The sequence below is a fragment of the Megalops cyprinoides genome, chromosome 2, assembly GCF_013368585.1.
Source record: "Megalops cyprinoides isolate fMegCyp1 chromosome 2, fMegCyp1.pri, whole genome shotgun sequence".
Classification (NCBI taxonomy): domain Eukaryota; kingdom Metazoa; phylum Chordata; class Actinopteri; order Elopiformes; family Megalopidae; genus Megalops; species Megalops cyprinoides.
In genome coordinates, this window is record NC_050584.1 from 24,078,920 (window position 1) to 24,106,903 (window position 27,984).

At 43.2% G+C, this 27,984-nt stretch overlaps 1 protein-coding gene across 1 annotated transcript in view; it reads right to left on the bottom strand.

The window, feature by feature from the left end:
* Positions 1 to 3,467: 3,467 nt before the first annotated feature.
* exoc2 (exocyst complex component 2) overlaps positions 3,468 to 27,984 on the bottom strand; it is a 95,137-nt gene continuing 70,620 nt past the window's right edge. The window contains exons 22-28 of the mRNA XM_036521077.1: positions 26,814 to 26,930; positions 17,907 to 18,048; positions 7,348 to 7,403; positions 6,970 to 7,092; positions 5,404 to 5,465; positions 3,831 to 3,890; positions 3,468 to 3,744 (exon numbers count right to left, since the gene is read on the bottom strand). Coding sequence (XP_036376970.1) covers positions 3,651 to 3,744; positions 3,831 to 3,890; positions 5,404 to 5,465; positions 6,970 to 7,092; positions 7,348 to 7,403; positions 17,907 to 18,048; positions 26,814 to 26,930 — 654 coding nt within the window. The 3' untranslated portion in view covers positions 3,468 to 3,650. The remainder of the gene's footprint in view (positions 3,745 to 3,830; positions 3,891 to 5,403; positions 5,466 to 6,969; positions 7,093 to 7,347; positions 7,404 to 17,906; positions 18,049 to 26,813; positions 26,931 to 27,984) is intronic.

The following is a 27,984-nucleotide window of genomic DNA, read 5'->3' on the forward strand; positions in this document are numbered from 1 at the left end:
TTGTACTTTGTTCAAATAAATTATACTCGCTATATTTCAGCAAGTTCAACTAAGAATATCACCGTTACTAAACAAAAGTGCTGCATAGTGAGTGGAATAGATTACAGTTTATTATGAAATTCTGAGCTTAATTCATTAAAGTACAGACACTTTAAAACATGCCAGTATTGTTTTTTTTTATCAAAAGACAGAAACCCATTATGATACTGACGTGTTTTAGGTTAGTTACTGTCCAGCTTACCCCTTTGTGGACATTTAAAAGTCTAGAAGTGATGGCAGAGTGAGTGGTCATTAAGGGCAGACTGATAATGCTGTCAACTGCTTTGATCCAATTATAGTGTTCTCCTAAAGGCCGAAAGTCATTTGATTGGTTCCCACAATTCAGTGATTAAAAGCATGTGGTAGCTGCAGCCACCATGAAACCTCAGATGTATGACTGACGGAAAATCACAATGTTTGACCTTCAAACTTTTTTTTTTTTTTTTTGTCAAAAGCAAGCTATAAATGGATTCTTAGAACTTAGAAGCATTCCAGAGTAAGACAGATGACAATGGCAGTTCCTCTTGGCTACTTTCATTATAAATATCCCTTGTGACAAACATGCATCCAATTCCTGTAAGAGCGCTAAAGCAGCGTTCTCTGACTATGGTCCTGAACGGCTTCACACATGCCCCTCAAGATAAACCACCAACCACCGCAGACAGCCGCGTTACCTTTATCGCTCAGTTCAGCAGGTGACGGCTTAATTTCCAAGTGACTGAGGACCCTTTTTTAATCGTTTTAGAAGAGTCATGCCTAAATTCTTCAGACTAATGCCTACATCTTACCCAATGACAACAGTGCCACCAATGATGTCTACTGAGGATAAGAGAAACGTGTCACCATGGGAGGGAAATGAGTGATTGTCAACACTTAACTCTAAAAAGGTATGACAAAAAAAATTCAACTGTAAAGTCTGAATCACTTTACAGGGGCACCATCCCAAGAAAAAGGCCTTATTTTTCATTACAAAGGATGCCAGAACACATTCTAAAAGGGGCTTTTTATTTTTTTTGTAAACATCCAATATGTGACAAATTATTCCGGTACGTACGCAGCCGATGGTATCAGTCGTGTAGTGGTAGGGGAAAGGAAGCTGTGTTTGTAAATCGTTTCCTCCTCGCTTTCAGGACGAGATACCAGACTTACCTAAGAGGCACGGTTTCCACTTAGTGGAGAAAAGAACCACACGCCGTGTGAATTCTTCTCAAAGTGTGAGCCTTGCCGCGCCGCTAATGGAAGATGGCTACAGTGAGTGTAATCATCGGAAACACTGAAACGGTCCAGGGCGATACACAGATGACAAGAGAATGGTAAAAACACGGGAGTGACCTGACAGGTTCATAGCAGCAGCTGTCAGGTGGATTTTTGGTGAAGATGAGTCAGTGATTCTTTGAGGCTGACATTTTAGGGCCCCTACAGCTCTGCTGGGAAAGACATCTCTGCCCTGGCTGCGAATAATCACTGATAAATTTCAGGGGCTGAGGAAGAGAGCTGGCTAGATACTGATCCCATGATTGAGTTCATGTTGGATGATAGTGCAGAGAAAACCTTAGTCATTTGATGATGCGCCCTTCCCCTGGGTGACCGGCATAGGCTACATTCTGCGCTACAGCTGACTTTTTACTCCATTTTCACATTCCGCAACATTGACTGGGGAACATTAATGTGAGATTTTATGGTTTAGAGTGGTTTAGGTTTAAGTCTAGGTGCCCAACTAACACTCCTCAGAGCAAGCCGGCTCAGCCCATAGTGTACAGGTGAACGCTTCACTTTGAGCAGAGACCCCGCTAAGCACAAAGCGAAGGTGAGGACGCACATTCACAGTGCTGTGCGGCGCTCCTCGTCCGCTGGTTCACAGCGCAGCAGGGAGGAAACGCACAAGCCTGGGAGCAGGTGTTTCACATCAGTGCGTTAGGAGTGCTCGACCTTCCCCACTTCCCCTTTCCTCTGCGCGTCTGTGCGGGGAGGGGGAGAGGGAGAGAGAGAGGCCCACAGTGCTCTCAGGCTGGGACGAGAGCGATGACGCAGGCAACTTCTCCATTTTGGTCAGCAGCCATGGTGGTTCCGGGGGACTTGTGTCGGACCCACTCTGAAAGGCCTTTGAATGATGCTCCCAAGGCTCCCGGTGTTAGCACAACGCCCATGTTTTCAACTCTTACATGCCTGCATACTAGATTAGTAAAAACATGTGAACCCACTACAGTTTCGTGACACTCTAAAGCTGACAGAAACATTGTTACAGTTACAATCCATAGTGAAACAACATTAACAATCCATACTGAAACAACAATAACAACATTACTGCAGGACAGTAATACAATACACAAATGTGTATTCCTGCAGTATCATACACATAGCCTAATACACAGTTACAACTGTGGTGCTCTACCAAACTTACTACCATTGGGTTACAAGCCCAGCACCATGTAGTTACAGTGCTGTATGTATACCAAACGATAGTAAAGAACATTTTGTGTACATATAGGTACAGAATGTTACTTAAAAAAAAGAAATTCTGAAATGAAAATTTCAGATTGAAAAAATGATATATAATATAACAATTACAAGTTTATATACATTTAAAATTAGAATGGTTTTAACAAGTTAGTTTGATTATTCAAGAGGCCTTGGCCTGTTGTGAAGTTATGACGCATACACTTCTGAACAACCTTTTCCAAATAAGGTAGGTGGGAGCAATTCTGTGAGAAACCCCACAAAATGTTTGGAGTGAATGATTTCATACCACAAACCAAATTAACACCACTTCATCCTCAGAGAAGATGAGAGAAGGTAAAGGCTTCGTACTGGTAAGAGGCAATCAATCAGGTACTGTATGATTATGGACTGTTAGTTACTACATTCAGTATGAAATCAAACTTTCAGCAACTGTCATACAATTTTCAACAGGCAGTTATGGAAAATTCAAATTTCTGGTGTTTTTTGCTTGTGATAAATAGCTGTCTAAAAATCACCTGAATGAAATCAAGTACTGTCATGGTGATTGTTTAAGAGTGCGGCTTCTACTTGTGAAAGACAAGACAACAGATTAGTCAACAATGAAAGTTTTATTTTATCATTATAATTCAAAAAGAAAGAATAAGCAGCCTAATTATCCTTTTTGAAGCACATCCAGACATTATGTGGCACTTACAAAAGGAATGCAGAAAGACTGACTTAAGCAAAATGTTAGGTTAAAAAGGTTATAACTGAAACACATTTGTTTAGCCAATTTCCCAGTTCTGAGATGCAGACTGTTTGATATTGTATGATCTTGCAGTGACATTCACAGAAAAAAACAACAAAAACCAAAAATGAAATTGCAAAAGGTATATATTTTTTAAAATTTTTATATAGTAATAATGTGGAAACATATTCAAAATCTTATCACAGGATCCTATTTAATGATCTGATGCTAAGCTAACATGTTTTATTTATGAGATGCTCTTCATAGGCATATTTAGGCTTGTTCATATGCGGTAATGTAATCTTCCCCTGTACAGGAACAAAAAAACATGTCAGATATGACCAGGTAGTGTGACAGTGATACCAGGTACCATGTTCCCATGAGCGCATTTTTGGAGGCTCTGCTGGGGGCATGGAGAGAGCCCTCATCTCTTCACAGGAGGGACGGAGGAGGCCTGGAAACAGGCCAGCTGGAGGTGCATGCTGCTCTTAAAATTGTTGAGGAGCTCCTCCAACAGCCTTTGGAGAAAAGGGAAACAGGAGGTAAGGAGGGGATGGGAACGCTCTTACCGGCACCGTGCCAAACTCATTTGTGGCGCTCTTACTTTTTATCGGCTCCGCTGTGCAGCTGGGGGAGGGCTTCCAGGGCCTGCTTGAAGCTGGTTCTGAAACACAACACACGGGAAAGAGTCTGTTCAGAGCCCAGACACAGCAGGCAACACCCCACCGGGAGCAGGCATGCGGAAAAGATACTGGAAGCCTTTGCTGATGGCGGCTGCCACTTGGTACAATTTCAGCAACTGTAAATGCTGCTTGATGTCGCTCTTTCAGCCAGGCATCCTACAGAATGGCCGCAGTACAAGGACTTTCAGGGGCACAATCTTAATTTTGTACCGAAGCACGTATTAAGCCGTAATAATCGTTACATATTACTGACTATTACAAGGACAAAAGCTTACCTACATCATCTTCCTTGACTAGAAATGCTGAAACATTATCACACGATGAGATCTGGATTTGGGTGTGTTGTGAATCAAAACTTTAATCATGTCTTATACGTGAGAACCTTGCAATCTGATTCACTTGGTTCTGTTGCGTTCATTAACTAATTCACTAACTAGGTGTGGCTTTCTGACCTAAATGGAGGTCCTGCTTTATGTATGGCTATCAATGGAATAAGCCCTATTTATATCTATAAGGTGAGCAGAGATTTAATGTGATCTGTGACAGACTGTGATCTACGGTGACGAAAAAGGAAAGAAAGTGCGTTGTGTTTACAGTTACGAGGCGCTTCTCTGCAGCGAAAAGATCGGTTTCGCTTCCCATAGACGGGCCACCAGGTAGCATGTGAGCGAGCTGGGAGACAGGGGAAGAGGCTAACCTCAGAGCCCAACCCTTCAGAGACACACCAACGAGCCGTAAAGCCCCAGACCCGCCCGACCGGTCCTGACCACAAGCATGACATCACACTCTCACGGGTAACCGTGTGGAGTCTCACTGGGCCTGGCCCTCTCTACTGCTGCTTAGACAACAATCCTGCGACGTCCACAGAATGATCAAAATTTCGATTGTATTACGAACAAGAACAAAAAAAGCAATACAACTCATTGGACACCATCGCCAGTCCTCACTTTGAGTGGACAGATACACCTGTGCAATGCATGTGACAGTCTGGCTCATGGAAGAAGCCCAACTGGGCTGCCAGATACATGTGGAAAACATGTTACACGCTAACATTAACACTTGCACTATCCACTGCAACTGTATTATTTATATTACTTGTATTACTTGCTGTTTATTTTAGGTGTAGTGTCTCAATGTGTTTCTCTGACCTAGTGACTGTGATGTATGGTGGTATACTTGGCTTCCCTTGTCTAGTCAGCTTGTGGTAGGGCTGGAATAGTGTGAATGTTCACACTCACTGGTCTGGGAGTGTTGTCAGCCTGGTCTGACACTTGCTCATTCAGCTTGAATGGGTACACTTCTGTTCTCTCATGCTGGAAGTCGCTCTGGATAAGAGCGTCTGCTAAATGAATATAAACTTTAACATGGGGTGGGTCACAAAGCATGTATTCTGCCATTAAGGTGGCTGTGGGTTTGGAAGGCGCAGGGCCCTCCTGTACTGGGAGCAGCGCACAGCATGGGAGAGCGTGCGGGCGATGGACAACGTGCTCTTACTTGCTCTCAGGGGTCAGGTATGAGGCTATGGCGTCGCTCAGGGCGCAGATCTCCAGCCGCGCCTGGGGAGGAGAAAAAGAGAAGAGAAACGAGAGGAGAAAGGAGAACACGGTCACAGCAGCCCTCTTCTGTGTTTTATGCAGTCCACGCAGTGGAGGCGAGACTCGTTAGTTTAGTCTATCTGGCAGTGACACTGAACATGGAACTCACTCTATCACGGCTCTTTTAATTACTATTCATTTCTGACCCACTATACTGTCATTCCTTAAATGATTCTGTATCACTTATCTAACGAGTTAATTAAGGTGTTACTACAATACTCATAGGGACTGATGAAACTACTGCCAACTAAATTGAAATAATTTGGTCTTACAGTTGTTGTCTAAATGTTTTTCCTTCCTGCTTGTATGGGTTTATGTTTAAAGCTATTACCAACCAAACTGAACTTTGAACAATCATGTAACATTAAAGAGTCACTTTTGGGAGAAATGTTTCTATATGAAAGAGCAACACCTGGGATGTAGAGTCCACAGGCTGAAGACAGACAAATTCCCCTACAGACTTGAAGGTGTACACTTTCCCCCCTTTCAGAACAGGGTCCAAATGAATTTACTCACCAGTTGAGTGATTAAGAAACTTAAGTGCATATAACGATCACAATGAACTCAATTCTTACTGCAGAAGCTGGTGTAGACTGAATCTTTCATGTGTCACAAAGCTGCACTCTATTCCTCTATATGCATTACAGTAGCTGGGCGCATGTCAACAAGGCACCAGATGTGACCTCTGTTGTATTGGAAGGGGAACTGGGGAACTGTGTGTGTGAGTGGTGTGTAACTGTATGAGTGCTTGGGTGATATTCCTGCAGCGGCAAAATCTCAATGAGTGGAAGTGTGTGTGTGTGTGTGTGTGTGTGTGTACATGTGTATGTTTGTGTGAGTGAAAGTGTGTGTGAGTGTGTGTGTGTGAGTGTGTATGTGTGTGTGTGTGTGTGTGTGTGTATGTGTGTGAGTGTGTGTGAGTGTGTGTGTGTGGGAGTGTGTGTGTGCATGTATGTCTGTGTGTGAGTGTGTGTGTGTGAGAGTGTGTGTGTGTGTGTGTGTGTGTGAGAGAGTGTGTGTGTGTGTGAGTGTGAGTGTGTGTGAGTGTGTGAGTGCGTGTGAGTGTGTGTGTGTGAGTGTGAGAGTGTGTGTGAGTGTGTGTGTGTGAGAGTGTGTGTGTGTGTGTGTGTGTGTGTGTGTGTGTGTGTGTGTGTGTGTGAGAGTGTGAGTGTGAGTGTGAGTGTGAGTGTGAGAGTGTGAGTGTGAGTGTGTGTGAGAGTGTGAGTGTGAGTGTGTGAGTGTGTGTGTGTGTGAGTGTGAGTGTGAGTGTGTGTGTGTGTGTGTGTGTGAGTGTGAGTGTGTGAGTGTGAGTGTGAGTGTGAGTGTGTGTGAGTGTGAGTGTGAGTGTGTGTGTGTGTGTGTGTGTGTGTGTGTGTGTGTGTGTGAGTTCACAGATGTACATGCATTGCTCAAATCTCAATGAGAGGAAGTGCATGTCTGGGTCTGTGTGAGAGCACAGGCGTACCTGCAGTGCTCCGTTCTTGCTGAAAGAGGACACGCACTGCATGAGGCGGCTCATCTCCTCGGCGACGGACTCCACGATTCGGGACAGGACGCGTGGGACCAGCTCCTTGGATACGGTGAAAACCTGCAGTGGGGGGACAGGTTCTCTCCTCAGCATGTGCTCCTTGCACTGAATCTCTGAACCTTGAAAGACCTCGGTTTCTGATCAGTTCAATGAGTCAAATGAAACTTGCCGTTGGAGAACACAAACAAAAGCAAAAACTCTATTCAAATGCATTTCAACCATGCAGTCATCTTTAGGTGTCACTACATAATCCATATAAACATACAGTACATACACACAAAAAAGACAATGCGTTGACACTCATTGCACTCTTACCTCTGCATGGACTGTGATTATGTTCACTAATGCTTCCTTCAGATAGTTTCTTACACCTGCAGACAGATCATTGCACATTGGTTACCATCTCAAGTGAAGAGGAATATGATAAGCAGAACAGCTTTAAGAAGGCGTTGAGAATAAAAACAACTATTAAAGAAAAACTTCCCCCTGCCCTCTCCCTAATTCACAGAATACATTTCGAGTGCCTGGAATGAGCACTTAGTTTTTCAAAGATTAAATCTGAAAAGATGAGACCTGTTTAAAATCTTACTTTTATCAGTTCTCATAAATTTTTTAATAAATATGTTAAAGGAAGAAATGAAAAACTTATTGGACAGTTAGCATGCACATCCTCTTCATGACTAATCTGATCTCTGTTGCCCTTTGCAGTTACAGCTTTATGGCTAATCTGAACTCTGCTTCATCGGGTTTGATTTAGTAATTAACCATACAGCATGCCTGAACTGAAATTACAGTAATATCCTTTTCAGCAATTAACTGGGAGACTACAGGTTTGATTACTGCTTCACTGTATAAGTCAGCATGATTGAAAAAAATCTAACTGTAAATCAAAGCCTATAAGTAAAAGCTAGTCAACTTAAAATGCATTGAATTTTTTCATATGGAGAGTGAGTTGTACAAAATATTCCAACACAAAAGCAGAAGTTAAACAGTAGCAGCAAAGAGACAATACTTTGTGATGTTCTCATTTGCACAGATTAGCACCATATCTGATTTGTGCCAAAATCTGAAAAAAAGCAACCTCACAACCAACAGCAAATGAGACATGGTTATACTCTTCAGTGTATCCGTCAGTCACTCCTCTGGGGCACAGGGATTAGCTCAGGGAAATGGCCATCATTGCTGTTCCCACCTCAGAGGAATGATTGACAGGTTTATCTAAAAGTCAATGTAATGGAAACTCAGCCAGAACAATGCAAAAGCACCATAACCTAAAAACAACCTGAAGGAGTACACTATAAAGCAGAAGTTTTATTTTCCAATTTTTGCACAAATCATCCTCATGACTTTCCAGCAGTTATTATTTAATAAAGTCACAACTCCAAAAAAGAGAGTGAAAAGAAAGAGGAAAAAAAGACCAACGAAAGTTACCACAATTTCAATCGGTTTCCGGTAGCAAAACCTAAAAAGGTGAAAGTCTCATATCCGTGCACTCGTGGTTGATCTGGTCAAACGTTCCTCTTTCTTTATATGTAATACAGGACAGCGTGTAGCTCTAGACTGCACATCTCTCTGCAGTGGCTGCAGAAGCTTTGGCACAAACATAAACTGAGATTCTGGGTCAATTATCGAGAACGATTAAAAATGAGAAAATCAATATGAAAGCATACGCTTTTACACTTTGCCATGCACACTTTACCATTCTCAAAAAGAAAGGAATATGAACACGCTACAAAACAAGGTTAACCAGAATAATGATCTAAAAGAAAAGAGTTGCATTTTCATAAACTAAAAAGTCAAATGATCAAATATAAAGCATGAGAGAACTGCCAAGAAAAGTGTTTGTATAATTCTGTCCAGACATCCTATATGTAGTAGGTCTGATTTCAGTGTAAACAGTAAACCATACATGCAGTATAGAACTGACTGATATAGATTATCTAATGTAGAAGTTATAAATAGTTTTAAATGATATAAATGCTGAAACTCCATCTATTACATTCACACAATTGGCAACGCACATGTTAACTATGTACCTTCACTTAAGTCTTAAAATAGACTTAGAGGATGTAGCCAGAGAAGTCCGATTCTAATTGTCCAGAGTGCTGTTCCCAACACCTAACTTCCGTTAAAAAGTCAACCACAGCAGTTTCACCTTAGCTGTGCAGAGAAGTTACACGCTGATTACACAACTGAGATTCTACTTCGGGCCGTGCAGCAGGGAGAGTGTCGAGTCCACATCCTCCCACACTGGCTGAGATATGCAGGAGAGCAGTAACATTTATGAATGAACCAACAGAGTGGCTGTGAACTAAGTAAAAGAGGTTGAAAACGTCCTCATACCAAAGGCCAATCACTGGACACCAGGCATTCGCTCATCACCACTGTTCAACCAATAAAACAAAGCATGTCCATTGTGAGGGCACAGTGAGGATTCGTGATCCGCCAATGGGAGGGGCAAGTAGGTGTGCTGTCAAGGACTCACTGATTTTAACCAATCAGTGAGTGAGCAAGTCTTTTGACTGATGCATATGAGTCAGTGATTGACAGCGCACTGTCGCTCCTCAACTCTCCCAACACTCAATGTTCATGGAAATAAAAGCATAAGAGACTAACTCCAAAATGCTCTGGCCACCAAACTGCTGCCGATGCATGGTAATGGGAGCAGGTAAGCTGGCAGGCTGTCAGAGCCTTTGACTGCACTGTAGGTCTTAGAGGCAGCAGTGCACTGTAACTGTACAGTTAAAATGTACAGGTGTATTATAAAATCGTACAATGTGAAACACAATAACACAATGTGTTATGGGATCTTCCTGCAGAGGTTACATTTAATGAGCCAAAAAACATTATTCTAGGTGACTCATAACACAAACAACCAGCAATGAATCCAGCACTTAAGCAACATCGCATGCCGTTTTTTCTTTACAATGGTAAAAAAGTAGTGACGATAGCATGTCAGAAACCCCTTTGGTTCAATGTCCAGATTTGTCATAGACAGACACTTGCAGCTCCTCCCTGGCCACCAAAGACTAAAGCTACTACCGTTCCCATGCTAATAACTGTCTTACTCACATCCTCTTCCCCAGTTTCCCAGTAAGTGACCTATAAAGTCAGCAACAGCGAATGACAGCGAATATCAACATGACCACCAAAAGCACAGTGGCGTGGGTTCCCCCCCCAGAAAGCCGATATGTCACGCAGAATTCGCAGGGGGCCGAGCCGCGGCATGCATTTTCACAGCGTCCACAGCTTGCGCACGCGGTTTCCCTCCTGGCGAAACGCTGCTCCATGCCCACACACAGCGGCAGTGCGGTGCACTGATTTCTGAGCTGGGTACCTGGAAGGTTGCAGGTTCGAAACCTGAGGGTAGCGCTGCTGCTGCACCCACGAGCAAGATACCTGCCCTGTGCTGCAATAGCAAACACCCAGCCACAGAAAAAAAAAAAAACTAAGCTATGAATGTCACGTTGGATTAGAAAATCCAACAATTGTGTTGTACTGTGTCTCACCTGTAAGTCACTTTGGATAAAAGAACCTACCAATTGATACATGTAAATATAAATGTAAAATCTGCTCTGCAAATAAATGTTTATGAACAACAGTGAAACATAGAACACAAATAATACTTTTGCTTTTGTTATGTAAGCACAGGGCAGCACAAGGCAGCACTGGCATGTCAGAAGTGCAGGCATGGGAGCATGGGGGGATGGGGGGATTTTTTATTGTGCTGAGAACAACAGCATGCTCCACTCCACTTGCCCAGGCCTCCAGAGTCTGTACCTGGGCGAGACACGCAGCCAAGTCTTCCCATTTCCTGTGTCACCTGCACCCTCCGCCACAGCAGCAGCAGTGGGGCGCTAATATTCAACGTAAAAAAACCACAACCTTTTCCACACAGGTTCGCCTTGCCCCCGGGCCATGAGGCTGCGTGCTGACATTTTGGCAAGCCAGGATGGGCCTCGTACATGTGGCTTCCCCACCCACGTGGGACTGATCAAGCCGCGCTGCTTACCTCAGCTGCTCTCGCACATGCCGAGCGGCAGGGCGGAGGGGCTGAGCCGCTGTGGAAACTCCCCTTCAGAGGGCGACACTCAAGTGCAAAGACCCCCCCCAGCTCACATGCAGTCTCATTTACTGTAAGGCCGATCACTCAACCTGGCAACCCCGCACACACACAGACTGACCCTGCATGGCCTTGTGAGCACGCCCACCGAGAGAAAGGAGAGAGCCATGGCGTCACATTACAGAATGTCCCAAACCTCAAAATACTATGACGCTGCACAGGCAAATTTAAATAGGCTTCTTTAAACCGCGATGGACACACATGTACAAAAATGTCCCTAGTATAAAGCTCTTTAGTTCCTTGACTGTGTAATGTTACCTGCTTCGATTTACCTTCAGTCTAACACGACAGATTATGTCAAACAATAATCTCAAACACCTGAAGCTGTTAATGCATAGTGTACAGACTCTGTCATTTGCATCTGACAGTGTTGCTTGAGGCCAATTACTGATTTGGATGAAAGAAACATGTCAGATGCTGTGTGCAGAATCCTTCGGCGCTTCTGTAGGGTGTAGCGTGCGGTGAGATCAGGCACATCCGGACACACTGCAGGTGGACACTGGGGCTTTCATAAAGCTCTATTTAAAAGTAAAAACTGGAGATCCTAGTAAAACATAAACTATTGTGGATGAAACTTAAATCTGCTGTCAGTCAACTCACAATACAATTAAGCTATCTAGCTTTTTGGACAAATTCCTAGCCTGCTTAATTTTGTGAACAGTGACACAAAGCCCAAATGGAAAAAAAAAACAAAACAAAACAAAACATAGGCCATACTGTATACATCACTTTCATTTTTGAAACACTCTACCACGTATTTATGTTTATTTTCCACCAGATGGGAAAAGCAAAGAAAAAGAACACTCTGAAGACCTGAGTTAACAAAGTAGGGTTTCTTGAGGTTGAAGGCAGGAGCTGATTCCAGTAAGTCTATTTTTATGAAGGGGGTTATCAAATGCTCTGACAGCTATGCAGAGGGTTATTCCCTTCTGCTGCGTGGCCCCACCGCACTGCACCTACCCACTAAATTCACAGACAGAATTTCTGCAACGAAGAGGTGCCACCCCTTTATTTTCAATGCGTTCTGCTCGTCTGCTGTTTTTTTATGTGCGGCGGTCCACGCGAACGCTCAAAGAGACCCCCGGGGCCCGGGCCGTGGTGAGGAGGGGGGGGAGGCCGGCCTCACCGCTTCCTCTTAGGAAGCACGGAGGGCGCGCCGCTTTGCACAGGTCGCTTTCCTGTCGAAAACCGTGGGGGGGCGGCCTCGAGCGCCGAGCCGCGGGTGCCCATTCATAGACTTACCTCTCTGAAGAGAGAAGCGAAAACGAGAGGGAAACGTAGGCGAAAATTTGGCTGGGCAGAGAGAACGAGAGAGCGAGAGCGAGAGAGAGAGGGAGAGAGGGCAGGACACAGACAGATACAGACTCTACAACTTTCAAACCACATTTTCCACTTTTACAGTCGCTGTTTTTGAAAACGGTCTCGAATTTGGTACTGTTTTGTAAACAGGAAGTGGACGTAAGCAGAAGACAAACTGGAGGGAGCGAAATACGTGACACAGCTAATACAGTAGTGAGGAGTAAACAAAACAGCACACTGTGGAAAATGGAATGTTTTGACTCTTGACTCCTTCAAGACCTGAAACAGTGCATTCAGATAGTGCATTCACTGGCTGCCAAAATGCTTTGGCAAGTTGATCATAGCGGTTCTGGAAAAACATAGGATATTAACATTGCAGGTGGCGTCGTTGGTGCACACTGCAAAGAAGGCAGCAACAGAAAGCTGCTCCCATGTGCAAATCCATCAAATTCAGCATTAGTGCCCATCAATGGGGTCCTTGCTCATATCATGGGCCTTTTCAATAGCATTGAATCTGGACTCCTCAGTAGACAGAATTGCAGGCTATATGATTATATCATTAGACACCTTAACTGTAAGATAACCCGCACTACTAAGGATACTTGAAGATGCACTCTCTGGCAAATGCCAGTCATGGGTGACTGCTAGGAGTGGGCAGGTTAGTTCATCATGTCAGTATGCTAACCCTGCTAGAGCTGATAGTAAAGGACATCATACTACTGGGTCATAAAGGAAAGATGCCCACACTGTATTAAACTGGGCATACAGGAGAAAGAAGACTCACTTTTGTTCCAAAGTCCGGGAGACGCTCCATGACCTTTCAAACACAGTGGAACCGCTTTCCACAACCTCCCAGAATAAAACCATTTTCAAGAATTTTCAAGTGTGATGGCATAATCAATCATAGAATTAAAGCCACCACTTAGTATGAACCGAGGGAGTTGGGTGACTTGAATACAGCTGAGGAAATGAATACATGATATTATCTAGGCAGCTCACACGGAAACATTTTTTTGGCGTGTATCTATTGACAATAATGCAGGACACATTTATAGTACTCACTGTATGATCACCAACAATAATGAGCTCTAAGACATTTGAAATGCACCCCAGACAAGACAAAATGAAAAACTCTAGAAGTCCCCTAACAAGCAGCAATTGGTGAGTATGGTTTTAACACATTACTTATCACACTGGCTACAACACAAACCAGACTCACAAGACATTTAAATTTTAGACTTAAAACTTACTACTCATGATCACTTGGCACTTCATTAATTACCCACTGTTCACCGCAAACCACTGTACTGTGGTATCACTCAACCTTTTCTGAACAGATCATATCTATGCTGACCTCTGCAATTCCTGCTGAATGAAGATTATTGAAATGTCATAGGAGCGTCATACTGGTCACATGATGAGATGGATATCAGGTGTCCTCCAATTAGGGCTTCATCTTTTTCACTGAAATTCTAGGCCTATTTTAGAAACATCTGGTGGAAAATGTTGCCTTTACTACTGCACTAAGCCTGCAAGGGTTATCCAAGTTCACTTCATTATATTAAATTATTGTCATTTAGCAGATGCTCTTATCCAGAGTGTCTTACATATGTTATTGTTTTTACACATAGTCAGAGGAGACATCCTTCACCCTGTTCTCAACAAGCAGATGAGTGCATATGTGGTGCATGCCAAACAAAACCTACAGGCCCGAGCGCACATTTCTCAAGGTGAAGGGTTCTGGTGGCTCTGGTTTGATGTGGGGTCCATTCTCCTGGCATGGTTTACATGACATTAACATATTACATTTTTGTCATTTAGCAAGTGCTCTTATCCAGAGCACTTTCAAATGTTACAGTTTTGAGCTCACTGGCCAATCTAAACCCACATTACTGCATACTAAAATGGTTGCTTAATTCGTGACAAAAATATTATCACTGAACTGAAGATGTACTCCCCTCAAAAGCAATTTTCTATATTAGTTAGGTAACAGGGACTAATCTAAACAGCGTAATTTTCTACATTCAACTAATAAGCACAACATGCAGTAAACAGCTTTAAATATTTTAGATACTATGAGGTAGCCCAGCTGGCTGATCGTACAGTGCTCAGATGCACCCCTATATGACACAGCAGCACCCCCACTACATTATCTTCAAACATGACACTACATTATTGTCATTTAGCAGATGCTCTCATCCAGAGCAACTTCTGTATGTTACAATTAGGGCTGCAACTAACGACTATTTTCATAGTTGAATAATCTATCGATTATTGAAACGAATAATTGACTATTCGGATTATGAATCACTTACTCAGTGGCTCTTATTTATCTATCGGCTTTTAAATTTAGCTTGAGGTTGTCTTAGGCATATGCTAACTACCAATAAAGACAATAAAGATGAGAACTTCATTTAAAAATGCGTCTTTTAATGAAGGGTTGCTAGGACTAATTCAGTGAGGGCAGTTGCTTGCTGGGGACAAGACTGTTTCCTTTGAAGAAAGCCATCCATGGTAGCATTACGAGATCCAACAAACCCATAACTCGTTCGAATTAATTCGAATGCAACCCACATTGGGCACGCATGTATAGACACAAGTTGTAGAAATCTTTTGCGATTTAGACAGTATCAAATTCTCTGATGTTCTCTAAACTTGTGCACTCGGCAGCAACACTCCAGCCGTAAACGTCACCATGACAACGATGCAACGTTTAAGCAGAGAATTTCTAAATAGCAGACGGACTCTGGTTTAACATTGTAAAGTTAGGGCACATTTGGAATGTGAACAGGATCGTTATGAATAATAGGTTATTATTTGCTACACTATGTTCAACGTCATTAATAATTTATTGATCAAGAGAAAATGTATTTCAATATAGAAAACGTTACAGCTCATAACATGAAGTAACATGGCTTTTAACATTAACATTAGCTATGATAGCTAGCTAACTAACTTAACGAGACGAGTCTTCATCATCCAGAGAGCCAAAGTGCCACCTCTTCAGATGCTCGAGCATAACTGATGTGCTCCCATGCCAGGCAAGGTCAGGTTTGCAAATGTTGCAGTTCACAACCTTCTTGGCAGAGTTAACCCTTTTGCACGTACGGTCACATTGGTGTGATTAGCCGTTTAGCGTGTATGCTAAAACCGGTGCAATTAGAAAACTAGATTGGAAAAATTCTATCTAATTTTAGCTTTGAGGAAACAGCGATGTAACATTAAAAAATATAGCAAATGCTAACTGAAAACTATGAGAAGCTTAATAACGCTAATGAAAACATAATGAACCATGTAATGTAACACGCGCGCTACATAGCACAAAAAACAAGTTACTGTAAAAGCTGTAAGTTGATTAAATGCTGCCACACTTTTGAGGTCTTTGGTCGTGAAGGTGTTTCCATCTCTATTGTTCACTCCAGTAAAGCAACGTAGCTTAGGCTACATGTCTGAGCGTTCCGAGTCAGCATGACAAACACACACGATGGCGTTACCAACTAATTTTTACTCATTCCTTTCAGGCTTCTGTCCTTAGACCAATGCCTCTATCCTCCATTGTAGCCAACAGTACACATGATTAACAACCAAAGCTGAAAAACCTCACAGTGCCTATCAGCTGTTACAATCTTCCAGCTCATCTGCTCAGTTTTAGACACCTCCCCAACCCATATTTTCACGAGCGTTTGTGTATGACAAACAAGCCACATTTGGACAACAGCAGCCATGTAATTTAGGGGTGTGAATCCATGGGGTAGTGAACAAGCAAAAAGCCATATAAAGAGTCAAAATATGGTGGTATGGCCTGGTTTCAATAGTTGGACAGACAAGGTACAAGCTAGCTGGTAGAGACATGAGTCTCTGAACTATTCACTCTATTCCAAAAAAGAAAACTTTTTCTGCGAAAAGTCAGACTGCCTTGGTTGTTCCAGTAAACCACTCATCTTAATTTAGGTTAGCAATAACTCTTAAACAATTAATTTGCAATACATGTGTAATAGCTGCCATTAAAGACTGATATAAAGCACTTACACTCCCTCTGTGAATAATGTCTACGCAAAAATAACATTTATTACCATTTAATTAACACGATTAATCCCTTGATAATCCATTTTACCATTTATAAACATATGAAAGCCCTGTTCAATAGCATTTGACTGAATTGCTCTTATGCATTTTGAGAGACAGCCGTTAATGAAAACACACAAGATAGGCTATTTTTGATGAGTGAATTCATAACACTTTAAACCACCTCCACTTGTAGACACAGTGAGCTCCAGTGACCTGTTTCCCTGCATAAGAGGCAGATGAAGGGGCAATAAGCACAGAGCAAAAGCACAGGATAAAGGTCAGATGGTAAACCCCCTCGTTTGATGACACCATAGTCATGCTACTTATCTGAAAAATATGATCTTTTGATGAAAATGTCATTTTGCACAACTTGTAACACCTGTTTTCACAGCTGGTCTCCTCAACTTGGCTGGAGATATTTTTACCATTTTCAAACCTACCAGAATAAATGCATTGATATTCAATAAAATAATGGCGAGCTTAGTGTAATGGCGAGCTTAGTTGGGCTGAATGGCCTGTTCTCGTAATGATATGTTCTTACATTATATGTTCTTACAGGTGCATTACATTCATTTCAATGAATGTGATGCACCTTGTAAATACCTCTGAACTTACCATGCCTCTTTTGTGTGTGTGTATGTCAGTGTTCCTGTGTGTATGTGTGAGTGAGTGTGAGTGTATGTGTCTGTATGTGTGTGAGTGAGTGTGTGGGGGATGTGGGTGGGAGGCGAAATACTCAGCAGTGTTACTTATCTTGCAATCTTTGTACTTTGAGATGTGTGTACAATCATATATTACAGCACTGTACAACTTATGTGGTATCATAACATCAAACACTACAGAGACCATGTTACAGTACACCCACTGTTAACTCACAACACTGTTAATTAAACTGTTTCTAATTACACCACCGAGAGCATGGTACAGTATAGTATGGTACAGGGGCAGTACTGTATCATAGTGGTAAGGAGCAGGGCTCATAACTAAAAGGTTGCTAGTTTGATTCCCTGCTGGGGCACTGGTGCTGTACCCCTGGGCAAGATACTGAACCCAGAACTGCCCTCAGTAAATATACAGCTGTATAAATGGATAACATGTAAAAACTGTAACCCATGTAAGTCGCTCTGGATAAGAGTGTCTACTAACATAACGGTAACATAATGTACCGTAACAGTGCATTCACTGTTACCTCTTAACAATGTTAATTAAACTGTTAAAATAAGCCTTAAAATTACACCACAGAAAGCATGGTACAGTGCATTCAGTTAACTCGTAACACTGTAAATTAACACTGTAAATACAACCCCTACAATGGACAGGAGAGGCTCTTCAATGCCAAAGTGTGCACTGTTCTCTCATGACGAGGGTAAATAAAAATAAATACCTGTAGGGGACAAGCAGTCTTTCCAGTCAAAGTAGCCTGCGTAGATGCCGGGTTCCAGCGAGCCCACAATGGGGTCAGCCTTCTTCTCAATGTAGGACTCAAAGAGCCTCTCGTCCAGTTCTCTCACCACTTCCACACTCACCTGCGAACACACACAGCCAAAGCAACTCCAGCATCACTCTGCATATAGCACTACCACCTGTCACAGCACCTCTTACTGGGTCTCGATATTCAGTGCAGTTGTTGAGGAAAACATTAGGAACAAGAAAGTGTACAACCTCTTTTGTGGCCGGGTTAGAGGAAGACTGTCAGGTCAGTTTAAGGGTTAAAAATAATTCAATTCAATTCAATTCATTTTTATTTGTATAGCGCTTTTTACAACACAAGTTGTCACAAAGCAGCTTTACATTGTTCCCAGGCCTGAGACCCCCTGAGAGCAAGCCAACAAGGCAACAGTGGCAAGGAAAAACTCCCTATCAGGAAGAAACCTTGAGCAGAACCGGGCTCATGGGGGGGCCCATCTGCTTCTGGCCGGCACTGGGCAGATAGAGTTAGACACAATATTATGCAATGTACATTTGTTATTGACAAACAATAGCAGTTAACAGTAGAGTGATTATAAGAATGTCTCCTAGGATGTCCGGGTCTTGGAATGCAGTTGGCTTTGATGGGCAGGGCAGCGAGGTAGCAGGACTGGAAAACGAGATGAGACGCTTGGGCTACAGCTCCGGACAGGAGCCCGGAGCAGGGAATAGGAAGCAAACAGAAAACAGTGGTTAGTGGATGATAAGAATGGCAGGGATGTAGAACAGAGAGGCAGGAGAGGAGGGGCAGAGAAAAAGGTGTGCAACAAGGAAAGGCCCCGGCAGGCTAACATTATGGCAGCATAACCTAGGGGACGGGAGGCAAGGGACCGGCATAGTCATGAGGGCGACCCTAAGACGGTCAACACCAGATCACGGCACAGGGTCCATGAAAGCAATGACCACTTAGTCCACCAGAGACTCTATGATCCACGCCAGCACCAGGCCATGTCCCTCAGCTGAAGGATTTACTATATAGATATGTTTTGAGCCTAGACTTAAAGGTGGAGAGAGAGTCTGTTCCCCGAATCTCAGAGGGTAAACTGTTCCACAGGAGAGGGGCTTGATAGGAAAAGGCTCTACCGCCTACAGTAGTTTTGCCCACTCTTGGAATGGTGAGAAGCCCGGCATTTTGGGAGCGAAGGGCTCTCTGCGGAAGATATGGATGAAGAAGGTCCTTAAGATAGGGGGGGGCAAGCCCATTTAAAGCCTTAAATGTGAGTAAGAGTATTTTAAAAATGATCCGGTATTTAATAGGTAGCCAATGGAGAGAGGCCAGAACTGGGGTGATGTGCTCAAAGCGTTTAGTTTTAGTTAAGATTCGAGCAGCTGCGTTTTGCACCAGCTGAAGGGGTTTTAATGAGACGTTTGCACATCCTGACACGAGGGCATTACAGTAGTCTAATCTGGATGTTACAAAGGCATGGATTAGTTTTTCAGCGTCGTTAATTGATACGATTTTCCTGATTTTAGCAATATTTCTCAGATGGAAGAAGGCAGTCCTAGAGGTGTTAGTTATGTGAGTTTCAAAGGAGAGCTCGGGATCAATAACAACACCAAGGTCTTTGATGGCTGCACTCGGGGCAAGGGAGACACCATCAAGGTCCAATGTAAAATGAGTGAGTTTGCTCCTGATTGAATTTTGGCCTATGACCAATATTTCGGTTTTGTCCGGGTTGAGGAGGAGAAAGTTTCGGGCCATCCAATTCTTTACATCTGTTAGGCAGGCCTCCATGTTTGAAATATTCAGAGGGACATCGGGTTTGACTGATATGTATAACTGAGTGTCGTCCGCGTAACAGTGGAAATTAATGTCATGTTTACGGATGATATCGCCAAGAGGCAGCATGTATAACGAGAAGAGCAGAGGTCCAAGCACAGATCCTTGAGGTATACCATATTTTACTCTGGAACGAGCGGAGGATTCGTTGTTGATGGAGACAAACTGATATCGTTCTGATAGATAAGATCTAAACCAAGATAGGGCATGTCCACTTATGCCAACCAGGTTTTCGAGGCGGTCAAGGAGGATACAATGATCGATGGTATCAAAGGCTGCACTTAGGTCTAGTAGCACAAGAAGAGAGATACAGCCATTGTCACAGGAGAGTAGAAGGTCGTTGAGCACTTTCAGGAGAGCGGTTTCCGTACTGTGGTGAGGTCTAAATCCGGACTGGAAAACTTCCAAAATGTTGTTAGAGTGTAGAAAGGCACAGAGTTGCTTTGATACCGCTTTTTCCAGAATTTTGGAGAGGAATGGAAGGTTCGAGATGGGCCTATAGTTTGACAGGTCATTGGGATCAAGATTAGGCTTTTTCAGAATAGGCTTGATAACTGCTACTTTAAAGGGCTGAGGTACGTGTCCAGACATAAGAGAGGCATTGATAAGATTTAATAGTGGTGTGCCAATTGCAGGCAATAGCTGTTTTAGGAAGCCAGTTGGTATGGGGTCAAGTTGGCTGGTAGAGTTATTAGATGAATTGAGAAGAGAAGAAAAGTCGCCAAATTCAATGGGTATAAAAGAGTCGAAGCGCGGGGCGGGCCTAATAGACATGTCTACATAATCTGGAACGGGACTGGCCAGGCAGGAACCAGAAGTTGATGAGAATTTTTGTATTGTGTCTCTTATCTTTAAGATTTTACTGTCAAAGAAGTTCATGAAGTCACTGCTACTATAAATTGCTGGTATGGTAGGGTTAACTGATGCAGGACTCTTGGTTAATCTGGCAATAGTGCTAAACAGGTACCTAGGATTGTCCTTGTTTCTCTCAATAAGAGTAGAGAAATATTTGGATCTGGTAGCTGTGAGGGCATGCTTGTAATTTAGGAGACTTTCCTTCCACGACAGGAGAAAAACCTGTAGTTTGGTGGAGCGCCATTTTCTTTCGAGTTTTCGTGTGGCTTGTTTGAGAGCACGAGTATGGTCGTTATACCAAGGTGCTAGCTTCTTGTCAGTGATTTTCTTCCTTTTGAGGGGAGCAACGGCGTCTAGAGTTTTACGCAAAGTAGAGTCGATTCTGTCCGCGAGTAGATTAATTTCAGTTGAGCTGGGGTTTGAACATAAACTAGAGGAGATTTCGTTGTGCAGGTAGTATGATGTAGGGAGCTCGTCGATAAAGGCATTTGCTGTAAGAGAGCAAAACGTGCGCCTGGAAGAAAATCTAGGCTCCGAGTATGTGAAGCACGTTAGTGGTAAATTGAAAGAGATGAGATAGTGGTCGGATAACACAGGATTGTGTGGCATGATTTCCACCTGGTTAATGTCTGCTCCATATGTGAGGACCAAATCAAGAGTATGGTTGCGGTAATGTGTGGGTTTGTCCACAGCTTGATAGAGTCCAATGGATTCGATGATGGACAAAAATGCTGTTCTGAACGGGTCATGTTCATTATCCATATGGACATTAAAGTCGCCTACTATTACAGCTTTTTCTATATTGACAACCAGGTCAGATAGAAAATTGGCAAATTCCGATAAGAAAACACTGTAAGGGCCAGGTGGCCTGTAAATTATAACAAGGGTAAATAGCTGAAATGCAGTCTTGTCAGGATGTGCAAAGCTAAGTACTAATAGTTCAAATGAATGGAAGTTATAGCCAGATAACAGTATAAACACAAAGCTTATTGTCTTGATGTGCAGAAACGTACGGAGCCCATTAGATGACAGTTGAAAAATAAATTTGCTTTTTAATAATCTGCACACTCAAATTATCAAGCCATACCCATGGTTTAATAATTTGTACCTTCAAATTATCAATGTGTGCCAACTGCATGCCCTTAGTTTTTCAATCCAAGCCTGTGTTCATTTCTTTGAATGTGTTGCTAACATTGTTGAATGGGAGCAGATGATAGAAGAGAATTAATTTTAATTAAAATGTGCTTATCACCCATCACACATAAAATGTGGTTTTATTTCTGCTGCAGGTAAATGCCAACCAAACTACTTTGTGTGCCGTTTCAAATGAGCGAATGAAATGTATGCATGAAATCATGCTTCAGAATCATAACCAAGCGATGCTGAAGGAAAAGTTGGTGGATGGCCAGATAGCTCGCACTCAGTCTGCCTTTACCCAGGATTCCTGTTAATTTGAGGGTACAACTGAACGATGGGTACACACTGATGAACAGAAGGTACAAATTACTAAACCGTAGGTATGGACTGAAATAGTGAGGGTGCGAATTAGACAGGGAAAGTTTATTTTATGACCAAGCCAAGGGGCTCCAGGAAAACATACTATGACATAGTGTAAAAATTTCTAGTTGTTCATTTAGTTTATAATGACTTCCATGAATGTCAAGGAATTTTGCTCTGAGTTTGCTATGAGCTAGAGCTTTTTTCACTCTATTTCTATATGCCATCTTTGTGTAGACAAGGTCCTCTGATGTTATGATCCACATTAGAAGAGATATATGTGACCTGTATTGTAACTCCTACATGTATTTTACCTGTATTGTAATATATTGTATATACTTTAATATGTATAATATATATTTGTGTGTGAGTGTGTGCATGCATGTATATATTAACTGTACTTATTCTTCAAAAATCAGTGTTTTATGATAGATGTAATTGGCTGTTTATGGTTCAGAGCACAGGTTTAAATTAGAGGTGCCCTTTTCAAATGCAGCCTCGGAGACCACCCCCCATGTAATGTGATCTGCAGATACTAATTTGCATGTTTTTGTCACCGTTTTTAGAACATTTACGCACATTCCCAATGATGGCACATTGTGCCCATTGACATACGTAAGAAAAAAAAAAATTAAAAAAGAAAAGGAGGAAACCTACATAAATTCCAGTGGAACTTTTTTCTGTAATGTCAAATAGAAAGAAGACCAAAAAAAGAAGGGCAGCTATCCATGCATGACCAGCTCTTCCCCCCGTGATCGACTTTCGAGAATCTGGTGGAGGAAACCACCAGGCGCCACAGTTGGCCTCCTCTCTCGTCTGGTGCATCTTTAGCTGCAGACACGTGGAGCGGACCACCGCGCTGCACAAGGAGCGAGAAGAGTGGGCTTATCCGAGTAGCGGTTCACGTGCCATTTGTAACTGACGACAGAGGGAGGCTGGTAAACACCCACTCAAAACGCGCTCCAAGCCTCAAAGCTGATGACAAGGTCAGCCATCACACCTGTGCTGCCATGTGAAACTGAAAAATTTCAGTGGGAAATTCAAGGCAGGGACCAGAGCTCTGACCTGTGATCTCAGTGATGAGTTGTGAGAAGGCGCCCCAACCATGTGGAGAAATTAACATACAGGCAGCTGCATTTACATTACATTACATTACTGGCATTTAGCAGACGCCCTTATCCAGAGCGAATTAATTACAGTGTTTTTACAATGTTATCCATTTATACAGCTGGATGTTTACTGAGGCAATTTTGGGTTAAGTACCTTGCCCAAGGGTACGGCAACTGTGCCTCAGCACGGAATCAAACCGGCAACCTTTCGGTTATGAGTCCGGCTCCTGAACCACTAAGCTACACTGCCGCCCTTCCCTTAGATTCTAGGCTGTGTAGTCAGGTTAGTAGAAGTTTACTTGTGGTAGGGCTTGAATACTGTTATGCGGACACTCACTGGTGTGAGAGTGTTGTTAGCCTGGCCTGACACTGTTGTTCTCTGTTGCTGGGCGGATACAATTCTGTTCTCTTGTGCTGGAAGTTGCTCTGGATAAGATGAATGTAATGTAATGTAATGTAATGTAAATGAGATATGCTAAAGAAGGAGAACATTCTTAATCTATCACTCAATAAACAATATTTGTTATATGTTTTAAAAGTTAAAATTTGATCTTTAATGATATGCATCCAAAGTAATTAGATGTGCATTTTGAAGCTGGAGGCAAAGTACAAGACCGAGTGAATGATGTAAGCTGGCCTGACAACCAGTCACAGAAATCCACTTTTTACTTGCTTTTCACTCAATTTCTAAACAATGAAAGTGAGAGTTACCAGTGGGTAAAGAAAGCAACTTTCTGACAGGATTTTGCATTTCTCCTTTCACTCTAATGAAAGGCTCCTGTATATTTCAATTTGGTAGCATTATACCTACATAGGACACTTGCTAAAAACAAAACAAGTGATTAAGAGAAATTAATACCATGTAACCTGCTTTAAATACACAATTCAGCTAGGAGTAGTGACTGGCTGGTGCATTCTTACTGCTCAAGATGTGTCCATGGGAATGTGAGGGTGTGATTCGCTTGGATGACCCACACATTTCAGGAGTGGACTACTTGGATGGCTGAACAATCTACCTAAGCAATCTTGGTCGTTTTGGTGAGAAGTTTCTATGTAGAATTTTAGCCTCTCTACTGAGTCAGAGCCAGCGAAGGGCATGATTCGTTGCACGGAGAGAAATTTGTGCTTACTCAGCAAGCAATACATCTACATTTAGTCATTTAGCATTTACATGCATTTAGCAGACACTCTTCTCCAGAGGCACTTACAGAGAGCAAGTACAAAGTGCATCCAATAAGGTGGCACAAACGACTGAACATGGAGCTGACTACGTTCCACTACAAATCAGTCTCTAACAGGACAAAGACAATTAGAGTCTACATGCTTGATGCATAAGTTCCATGAAAGATACTTCATATGAATACCACAACATGTATAACAGAAAAGATAAAATGTACACCATGCTAAAATTCCAGCATATGCAATCCTAGTCAGATTTGCACAACTTAACTTGTGGTAGGGCTTGAATGGTATTATGCTGGCACTCGTCTGGGAGTGTTGTTAGCCTGGGCTGACACTGTTGCTCATTTAAGTTGAATGGGTACACTTATGTTCTATTGTGCTAGAAGTCGCTCTGGATAAGAGCGTCTGCTAAATGCATTTAATATAATGTAATGTAATACGCTACAGTAAAACTAAAGAAAAGGGGAAGGAGAGCTCATGCTTGGGCAGGGGAGCTGAGGTTCAGTCTGAAGAGGCAGGTCCCCAGTCCCTGACAGAAGACGACCAGCGTCTTCGCTGTTATGACCGCCGCTGGAAGCTTGCTCCACCGCACTGGGGGCCTGAACAGACAGAGGAAGCAACTGGGAGGTGCGGTTATGAAGGGGGGACCGGCTTGCCAGGCTTCCTGAGGTTTCAGAACAGTGGAGACACAGGCGGTGCATAGGGTACAATGATAGAATGAAGATAACGGGGGGGCTGCAGCCCAGCAGGCTAACACCACTGTTTTGAAACCAATGCAAGCTGTTACTGGTAGCAAGTGGAGGGAGGGCAGAAACATGGGAGAGAATTTTGGAGACACAGGAGAACTTTTGACCAGCCGAGTAGCAGCATTCTGGATTCCAGGTGGGATAGAACCTGGGCCTGGACCAAGCAGTGGGCTGAGTACCTCTAACGTCTTTTCTCTTTCCCTCATCTGTATAATTAATTGGAAATGGGTCAAAACACACTGAGGACCAAGCCATTGACTACGAACAGCGAAGGGACCTGAACATTGATCTATGGCTATATTGTGTGCCCCAGACCATCCGTTCAACACCTCAAAGACACAAACAGAGCCCCTCCATCCTCCCACATCACTCTATAACAGACTTTTACTTTTACCGTTACTCAATGACTCATTCATTACTCATACAAATGTAACGTGCACACTGACATATTTCCAAGAATTCATCTTCTGCAAGGGGTCAGGGAATATTTTTTTCTGTTTCAAAAAAGACAGTGAAACTGAAGGACAAAAATAAATAGAACAGTACCCGCCACGGCCACACCTTCATAATTACTGAACCTGATACAATGTTAAGACAGCTGCTGACAGGTCATTACTCACCATTATTAGCCAATAACATGGGTGAATGGGAGTGCGGTCCTTTGGTACTTCAAAGACTCATAGCAGTGCTCTTGAGCTACTCTCAGTACTCATCATCAACTGTGGGGGAATAATCTTTTACCAAAGAAAAAAAAAAAAAAACACCCACCATGTAACCATGTTCTTTGAAAACGTACAGTAGCTTGACATTTCAAGCCTCCGACTGGTCAGTGTAGTACAGTAGTGTTTCATGTGTGCGTGTGTGTGTGAGTGCTCTCAGTCTGTCTCAGACATATACAGTTGACAGTAACGTCAAAGACTCATGACCTAAGACATGGTGACTTATCTTCGCTTTTGTATTACTCACAGGTGAGTCTACTTAATCATGCTGAGAAAAAACCAGTGGGATCCCATGTGTGCTGGCGTGTGCATGTTCATGAACCAGCCCATGGGCCCTTACTGTAAGTCACACGCTGAAACCAAGCGCCGCGTGCTACAAAGCTGACCCAAATGCCACAGAGAAAAGGGGCTCAACCGACAGAGAATGGAGCGGCTGTGAATGTGACATACACCTGCAGGGACGAGTCTGTAATGTCAGTGCAGCAGTGGATCAGCTTAAGGAGAGCGAGGTGGGCGAGAGGGAGGGAGAAAGGTTAAGGGTAAATGGAGGGACGAGCAGTGAAGGGGAAGACGTAGAGAGAGAGGGGAGGAGAAATGAGAGAGGGCAGAGGGAGGGAGAGAGTGGAGGAAAGTGTGAAAGAGGGAAGAGAAAGGTTGGGGTAGATGTAGGTATGGCTGGAGGAGCGGAGGGGAAAAGGAGGGTGGGGGCTGAAAAGAAGAGGAACAGGGACGTGAAAAGGTAGAAGGCAGAGGAGGGGGGAAAGGTGAGGAGGAGTGGAGAGGACTGGGTCTGAGGAAGGAAAAGGGGGGCTGGAAAAGGTAGAGGGTGGGGGGAGGGGAGGTGAGCATAAGGGGCAGTAGAACTGCAGAAAGGAGCAGAGGAAGGGAGACATTAAAAAGGGATATGAGGAGTAGGGGGATGTCTCTTCCACTCACCCGAGTGATCTTCTCAGTGCCCAGGAAGCCGTGCTTCTCAAAGTGCTCGGCCAGGTTGATGAAGGTGTGCTTCTCCAGGTGCTGGCAGTTACTGAGGATAATGAGCAGACGCTGCTCCTGTGTGCAGGGAAACACACATCTCACATTACTTCTGTCACCATCTACAGCCTTCACAGAGCGGTAACTGACCCAGGATCACCTTCTGGAGGAAAGACGGGCACATCTCACTTTTCTGATGCCACCATCTATAGCCATCCCAGAGCTGTAACTGCTCTAGGATAAGTTCTTAGAGGGAAGACAGTAACATCTCACTTTTCTGATATTACCATCCACAGCCTTTTAAGAGCTGTAACTGAACCCGGATCAGCTGCTAAGGGAAAGGCAGACAAATCTCTCTTTATTAGTGCTGTAACTGATCTGACATCAGCCGTTAAACAGAAGGAAGCCAGGGTTTCTTGATAACGGCTTTTGACTCAGCACTAATGGGAGTTTGGGTGCTTAGACTTGTTCAGTTTCATGCAAAACTATAAAGAACGCGCATAAGAACGGATCAATAGCTAAAGTGGGGAAAACACCCAGGTCGTTTGTACCAAGTGTCACACCCATTATACACTGATACTGGAATGACACACACTTTAGGGCACCCGTGCATGCACTTCCTAATCAGAATAAACTGAATCACGCAGAAGAACACATGGATTCAGCACAACCAGCAGTACAAGCGGAGCAGAGGAAGCCTGCATTCATCTCAGGACAGATCTCAGCGGTTTTCAATGGAGGCACGCTCTCTCTCTCTCTCTGCACGACTCCTCAGAACCTAAATTTCACACAGGGCTCTGATTCACTGCGTTTGATGTGCTGCTGAGAGAGCGTTGAGTAAGACCTGCAGACAGGGGAAATCAGTCGGGTTTTATATCATGGGTAAGGGAATCCCCCTACGAGAGAGTGCCATTTTTTTTTGTTGTTTTTTTTTTTTCAAAGCTCCACTTTTACAAGAACCGGCTCCTCCCTCTCCTCCTCCTCCACGTCCTCCATTCAGGTACATTTCCTTTCAATTCAGTGAAAACAGTTTGTAAGAAATAAGCCGCACTTATCTCCAGACTTACCAGGAACTGGTCATGAGTTTGCGGTCTGGCCTTGTGGTTAGTGATGGGCGTGGGAGAATAAACCA